Source organism: Penaeus japonicus, unplaced genomic scaffold (genome assembly GCF_977035675.1).
Source record: "Penaeus japonicus unplaced genomic scaffold, GWHDUDI00000001_assembly GWHDUDI00000010, whole genome shotgun sequence".
In the NCBI taxonomy this organism is placed as follows: Eukaryota; Metazoa; Arthropoda; class Malacostraca; order Decapoda; family Penaeidae; genus Penaeus; species Penaeus japonicus.
This window is the reverse complement of record NW_028234412.1, coordinates 10540034-10547533: the sequence shown is the minus strand read 5'-3', so window position 1 is coordinate 10547533 and position 7500 is coordinate 10540034. Positions and strand designations below refer to the sequence as shown.

Genomic DNA, 7500 nt, shown 5'->3' with positions numbered 1-7500 from the left:
ATATTTCCACATGCGGGAATCGTTCTTGCGAGACCTGACAGAACGGCACTGACTCGTTGGCATGGTTCCTCCAGTCCTTACTGAGATTGTGTCCTCGATAAATCTGTGAGCATAAATCCAATTAAAATAATCAATTCAATTAATCAGATGAAAATACTATCAGAGTATGAAGAATATCATACATTCATATAAAACAATCATAGAACACCTGTAGCCAAGTCCAATATCACACTTTCTCTTATGAAACCGAGATTGCCATAGAGAAGTTAGTCATGACCAAACTTACGTGAATGTGTTCGCATAATAATCCAGGAACCCATGGAAAAGTTTCCCTAAGCTGTCATGGTTGTTGGATGTGAAAGTGGGCATCTTTTCAGTGACTGGGCTGCTCAGGATGTGAGTGTACGGCCGGAATTTTTCTGAGAATGCCCTTTGAAGGCATGGCAATAAAGGTGGTTCTGTTCCATCTATCAGGGAATAAGTATATTTCAAATTAATTAGCATATGGTCATAACACAATATGTCATACAAATTTAGAACTCATTCACTCACTTTCTCCTATTCTGTTTCACTCACTCACTCTCTCCCTTTCTCTCTCTTATTCAATCTCTCTCTCCCTCCCTCCTCACTCACTCACTCACTCCCTTTCACTAACCCACACTCTCAAAATGCAATTCAACTAGGTGATTTCACAACTTTATGTCACAAATACCAAGTGCTGAAGGAGCCTAAACTTACGCTGCAGGTAATGTATGACCATGAGGACTAAAGAATAGGAGGAAATGGTCATGTCCTTGGCATTGTTGATATCGTGGTAGTGTGCCCAGAGCTTCACGACCAGCACCAGGGGACGAACTCGCCAATCCACTGTAAAATGACATATTTGTGTCTTAAAGGCATTAAGAATAGACGAAAAATCATTAGTAACATCTGCAAGTGAGTATTCATCAGACATCACAAAAGAAAAGGTATTTCAAATTCTTGATTACATATATATGGCATTTATCTCTTACAGGACCCAGGTACAAACAGATGCAATTTGCCATTTTCGGTTAAGATCAAAAGAAAAAAAAATCTGTTATCTAATCATTACTTACACTGAGAATAGGAATTGAGAAGGTGTGTGTTGCGGATCCCTACAGCATTGTTGCAGTTGAGATCTACATCAATTTCTGAGTCAGAGTCTCTGAACTTGAGGATGGGAACTTTAGCTCGGATCAATTCCATTTTCTGAATTGAGCCTGAAAAAGAGAATGAGTGAATGAAGGTTCAAAGTCTGCATAATTCAGTGCACCGAGCCTGACAGAAAGAATATGTAGATAAAGATTCTTTGTCAGAATACTGCAATAATCTAATATTCTAGGGAGAGAGAGAGAGAGAGAAAAAAAAAATCTGACAGAAAGAGAGAAGAACACAGTGCCAACAACATAAACAAGAAAACATAGGTTGAGTGTCAACAAATAAAGCATTTATAAACAGATATATACACATTTTTCTCACAGGTGAAAAATAGAATATTTCTCACTTTATCTCAGGGCACAAACACACATGCACATGCATCCATGGACATATATTCATATAAATGGCCATTAAAAGGGAATTTTCCCCATGTATTCAGGTTGAAGAAGTTAAAAAAAATTAGATAATATAAGAAGAAAAAAAAAAAAAGGAGAGTAAAAGAAGATTAAGAAATGCAAGCATCAAAAGGAGGGACACAGAGAGCACTTTAAAACCAGCAGACAGGAAACCGAATGAAGAAAAGAAAAGAAAAGAAAAGGAGGAAGAAGAAGAAGATTTATCTTTCTCATATAAGCCTGTTCCACTCTACCATTCCAATTTATGAAACCTGGAAGATAAATTGTAAGCTCAACATAGAAGACCACATACCACAGTTGTTCAGTTCTCTCTGCAGCAGGCGGAGGACAGCCGTGGCCTCCCTGCGCTGGTCGAGGTCCCCTGGTGTCACCATGAGGCACATGTCTACATCACTACTGTCAGCACCAAAGCCACTAAGAGAGGATCCCACCACAAACAAGTGACACATGGGCAGGACGTTCTGTAATGGTGTATGGTACAGACTATATGAAGTTGTATGTACAATAATACATATGTGTGTAATTGTGCATATTCGAAGGTGCAGTTACCCAAAACCCATTTTCCATTAAAACCACTATTTCGTAACTGATTCTAAATGAATATCCAGATACATTAAAACATAAAAATAAATGGAAACACTGCACATCAACTCTCTCTCTACTTTCTTCTTCTCTTCACTTACCTGAGCTGTGCTTATATCATTATAATTCCATTCTTTTCATCCGACTCTCTTATTCAACACAAAAGTTATGAAAAAGCACAGACTATCTAATTTAACTCTTGAAGAATCAAAAATAATTAGTAATCCTACTGGAGTAATTCTGTTTAACATCTTTTGCAAGACATTAAAAGCGTATTCTTCATTTATTTACTTTATATTGAGTAAAAAAAAAAATCATACAATAATTTATACAAGTAATCATTGGGGGACTATTGAACACTTGCAACAGCCTCAGTATGGGCCAGTTAATTAATGTCACTACCATTCAGAAACCACAATTGGGCATTTACAAGAAATTTGTAGTAACAATAAGTGCAATAATGTGACAATGCAGACCAGTGAACTAATAACTAAAAAATAGGATTTAAGTATCCATTAAACAACTATCAAAGCTAGACAGTAGTACTCGGGGTGACTGTCAAGTGCAGTCTTATTTTAATACACATTAAATACTAGAAAACAAACAGGATTACCCCTAAGGAAATCCCTGTCTAGATTCCTCATTTCATTAACATATTCCTGTGTTATGAAGAAGAAAGCTCCACAGAACGTAAACCAGATCAGAGAGATACAACTTCTATTTACATTTTGATAAATGGATACACTGATCAAAGCGGAAGATATGTTGGGTTTCTTGCCTTGTAAATTCTAATCTTCAAAACAGTGGCAATAATCCTAATATCCACTGTGTGATATATATACTCTCCTTCTTTGGGGACCTATCACTTAATCGTATCCAGTATGGCAGCTCTCCGACTGCAAACAGTTTCTTACTTTTCTTTCCTTTCTCTAAATATCCCACTTTTACAATATAAGTGGTTCCAATACCCAACACTTCAAAAATAGGTTTTTGGCTTGATGACAGGTGGCATGGTGTATGTGCCAATAGTCATCTTGACATATTTGATGTTAGGGATTTATCAAAGTATGAGTAATAACTATTTAGTGATTGATGATGCCAACTGCAACTATAATTGCAGTAATTTTCACCAAAAGTTTTAGTTTAAAATCCCAAATGTAGATGGCACCACTCTCTCCTATCACCAGCAGGAAAGAAAGCCTTTATTGGTGCCAATCCATTGATTCTACCAAGCATTATCTTTAGAGAGTTATGACATACAGCAAGATGCCAACCTCTGGCTCTAAAGTACTGGCAGAATGAGAAGAGGAAGATGATCTAGACCATGTAAGGTATCTGAAATATACCCTTGTGCCAGTAAGACCGTTTTGTACATAAAGCGTAACAGAGGAGAGCAGTGATCCACTCTCCCCTAACATCAAATGTGCCATAATGACTATTGGTACTGTGTTGCCACACATCCACAATGGGTTAATATCCACCAAAATCTTTGTATCCTTAGCCTGTGATTTAGCAGGTGAAGGAGTAGAGGGAGGAATAGAGGGAGTGGAAGGTTAGATCAAGTAGTGAGAGGGAATGCAATGTTGCCAAATATGTGGCATTCATACCAGTGTGAGGAACAGAACTTTTGCAGGCAATAGTACAAACTCAGATCAGTACAGTGACAATTAAGAAATTCACTTAATAAAAGTGAAGAATGCCTAATTTCATTCTATGTCACCTATTTGGTATAAAATATATTTCAATTCTGCTTCATTTCACTTTCATACTTGAGAATAGTAACATTGGTATATTCCAACAAAAGACACTTGTCATGTTAAAAATTGCATAATAAGAAAGAAAACAAGTAAACCAGTGTTTATATACTATGCGACTTACATAATAACCTGATGGTTGAACGTCAAAAAGATACAGGAATGCCCATTCTTTCAGGTAATACAGAATAGTGGCAAAAGGATAATCTGCTACTTAAAATAATATTTATGCACAAAAAGGGTAAATAAAGGAGAGAGAGAGAGAGAAAAAAAAAAAAAAAAATGTGAAAAGGATAATTGGCTCCTGAGTTACAGCTGTTACCACATACACAGCTGGGAAAAACAACAACTATCAGACGTTACATAATCATACAAGTAGCTTGCATCAGTTTAAGTGCTATTCCATTAAATAACTTCTTTTGCTAGTTTAACCCATTCGCGCCGGTTGACGTGCTGACACGTGGTCGAAAAAAGCCCCGGACCCGGGTGACGTCCTGGCACGTGCTACATTTTCGGCCCGCGCGCCGGGAGGCCAGTAGCGACGTGCTGAAACGTCCGCATTAGAATGATAGATTATTCTTAGTACAATTCGATTTTCATACTTGATTTGTCTTAGCTACTTTAGTTTATCCTTCTAAATAGTAGAAAATGGGATATAACGTAATATGAATGACGTCTCAGGTACATACGTAATCTTGATTACGGCATGGTGATTTCTGTTTCTGATTTGTTGAATATGATGATCTGAGTCGAAAGACTATCGTAAAATCAATTGTAATTGGCCGAGGAATAAAAAAAAAAAAAAAAAAAAATTATATAACATCTTTTTGTTGCCCCACTAAAAGAAAACGACACTTGAAAAAACATTGCTGTTACTTGCATTCACTTGTATGCACATGTATGGTTGTTCATATTCTCTTTCTTTTCGTTTAGGAAGAAAAAAAAATTGAAAAAAAAAACTATGTTTGTTACCTCACTAGAAGAATGCTTCCACTTCCCATTGGTATTACAACATAGGAGTAAAGAATATGGAAAAAGTTCAATAGAATAACACTAAAAAAACAGTGCTATAACATCTTTTTCGACTGATATACATCCTCTGAACATAGCACTACTTTCTACACATGATTACACTTTAGACGCAATCACGCAAACCATAAGGATAGGGTGGGTGAAAAACGCTCTGCGAGCGTCAGAGCGACCGCGCGCAGCGGGAAAACACCCCGGCACGAACGGTTGCGCGCTTGAAATCTTCCCGGCGTTATCGGGAGTAGGCGAAATTCCGCCCCGGCGTGAATGGGTTAAATAGCATTCTTTACATAATGTATCTTGCTGCCAAATCCTCTTGCAATAGTTTGTATGAGAACAAGCAGTCAGAGAAGAAGAACAAACAAGCAGAAGCAAATGATATTTGAAGAGGGGGAGCAACCAAGCAGAAGCAAAAAGAAAGAAGCAGAAAGAAAAAATAGCAAAAGTAGAAGAATTGCCAGCAAATGGCAAAAAGTCATTGCCATGTGATGGGCAGTGTACAGATTGTATTTAGATCATTAGTAGGTCATTTTAATGATAACAATCATCATAAATGTGCCAGAGCACTTTGGGTTCTCTGGCCAGTATATCCATAACAGATGATGTGAGTACCAGGGGCAGGCCCGTTCCTCCAGCATGACACCACTATGGGCATTGCAAATTCCGCTATGACCGCAGTGTGAGTACAATGACTCTGACTCCGAGTGTGAAGGGCTTCTTTGTCAGTACACCTGGTTTGAACACTAGAGCATTACCATACTGTGGCTTTTCTAGCCAGGTCATCTGGCTTTCTTAATCATATTTCTTTACCTTACTTTAAAAAAATAGGTGATTAATAAAAATGACCAGCTGATCTACCACTGTAGGCCTATAAATATTTGTATCTATGACACTGATTTCATGTTTTTCTTATCAAATGGGCTAATCAACATGTAAATCATGGAAAAATTTAGGGCAAAAAGACAGGTGTCATTCATGTACATGACACTGGATACTGCTCAGTGTCCAGAACTACAGCCTTCGAAAGACAATCTAAACCCTTATTTTGTGATGGTTTTAGGGAGAAAGCCTCATTTGACTTCAGGAGGAAACATTTTCCTCAATTCCTCTACTTTCTTTCCTTGTGCCCACAGCTTCAAAAAATCCTTTTCTGATGGCATTAGCTCAGTCTGAGCTAACCACATAATTAAATAATGAAACCCTATAAAGAATATTCATTGAACTCTATTCTTGAGTGGAAAGAAAAGAAATGAATAAATCAACGGTAATATGTAATAAAAATCCAGATAATTTTACTCACCCTTATAACATTGTAAATCTTGTCCTTCAGTTTCATCTTTTTAACAAAGGTTTTGTCCGTCTGCTGGTGGCACTGGAACGTATCCCAAACTTGTTGCGAAAGGTTGTCCCACTCTGACCCATTTAACAGATCACTAGGAGTTCCCACCACTTCACACTTCCACTGGAAGTTTCCATTTATTCGCTCACTGCTGAAAGTCCCAGCACGTTCACTCACTGGCAGTTTGCATTGGTCCCTATTATTTTTACTGTTATGTGGAGGGCAGTGGTTGTTGTAGTGGTTTCTGTGGTTGTTATGGTACCTGTTATTGTACCCATGATTGTATCTTCCATCACCAGCATTGTAGTGATGTGAAGGATAATAATCATAGTGCCCATGGTAACCATAATTATTATAACCTCGCTCGTATCTTCGGTTATGATAGTTGGTACAGTCTCTGTTAGCTACATCTGGAAAAGAGTTGTAATACAGATGGTTCCCCCTTCCACCTACACCACCACCCTGCTGGCCGGAGATTTGTTGCTGATAATGGTACTGATGATGTGAAGGATGATGTTGATTGAGATGTGGACGATGGTTCTGGTGATAACGGTGATGCTGCTGGTGATGAGGTTGAGTGTTCTGGCCATCAGCATTGCTATTGTATCTCCTCTTCTGGCGTGGGTTGTGGTAGGATCCCTGAGAACTGACACTGGAAGTGCTTGGGGACTCACTTCGTGAATCCCGGCTGTTGTTGCCCCTTCTGCCTTCTGCTAGATGCCGCCTGGAAGATGAGCTGCATGAGTAATCTGTGAAACATACTGAAATACTGGAAGTATTGTTATGTAATACTCTTGTAAGAGGAAGGTCATAGGATGTGATATGTGTACAAATTATCTTGGTTCACCGTGTCAAATGTGTTTCAGCACTATGTCTTTATCAGAATTACATATTCAAGCTAAATAAAAAATATCAGTTAAGACCCAAGAAGTCCCCTGACCTCCATGACCTCTGTATAATTATCTTAAGTATGCAGTGGTTATGGACATGTGGTAACTCCTAAGGTCTTGATTGGGAAGCACATAGCTAATGCACTCCCACTGGCCCTACACACATTTTCAGTACCTTGGTTTGCCAAAAAGCAGAGAAACTCATGGATGAGTTATTTTATCCCCACCTCTGTGGTGGAGTATTATCATAATCATTAATAATAATATAATGATTAACCCAATCCCGACAGGCCCGGCGAGAAGTGGCAACC

The 7500-nt window shown here is 38.3% G+C and overlaps 1 protein-coding gene across 2 annotated transcripts in view; it reads right to left on the bottom strand.

Moving 5' to 3' along the window:
- Positions 1 to 7500, bottom strand: part of LOC122257310 (uncharacterized) — a 26498-nt gene that overhangs the window by 1542 nt on the left and 17456 nt on the right. For both annotated transcript variants that reach the window (XM_086540648.1, XM_043022541.2), the window contains exons 5-10: positions 6261 to 7023; positions 1888 to 2056; positions 1098 to 1241; positions 739 to 867; positions 287 to 467; positions 1 to 103 (exon numbers count right to left, since the gene is read on the bottom strand). The exon at positions 1 to 103 is cut by the window's left edge and continues 13 nt beyond it. In XM_086540648.1, the coding sequence (XP_086396774.1) occupies positions 1 to 103; positions 287 to 467; positions 739 to 867; positions 1098 to 1241; positions 1888 to 2056; positions 6261 to 7023 (1489 nt within the window). The remainder of the gene's footprint in view (positions 104 to 286; positions 468 to 738; positions 868 to 1097; positions 1242 to 1887; positions 2057 to 6260; positions 7024 to 7500) is intronic.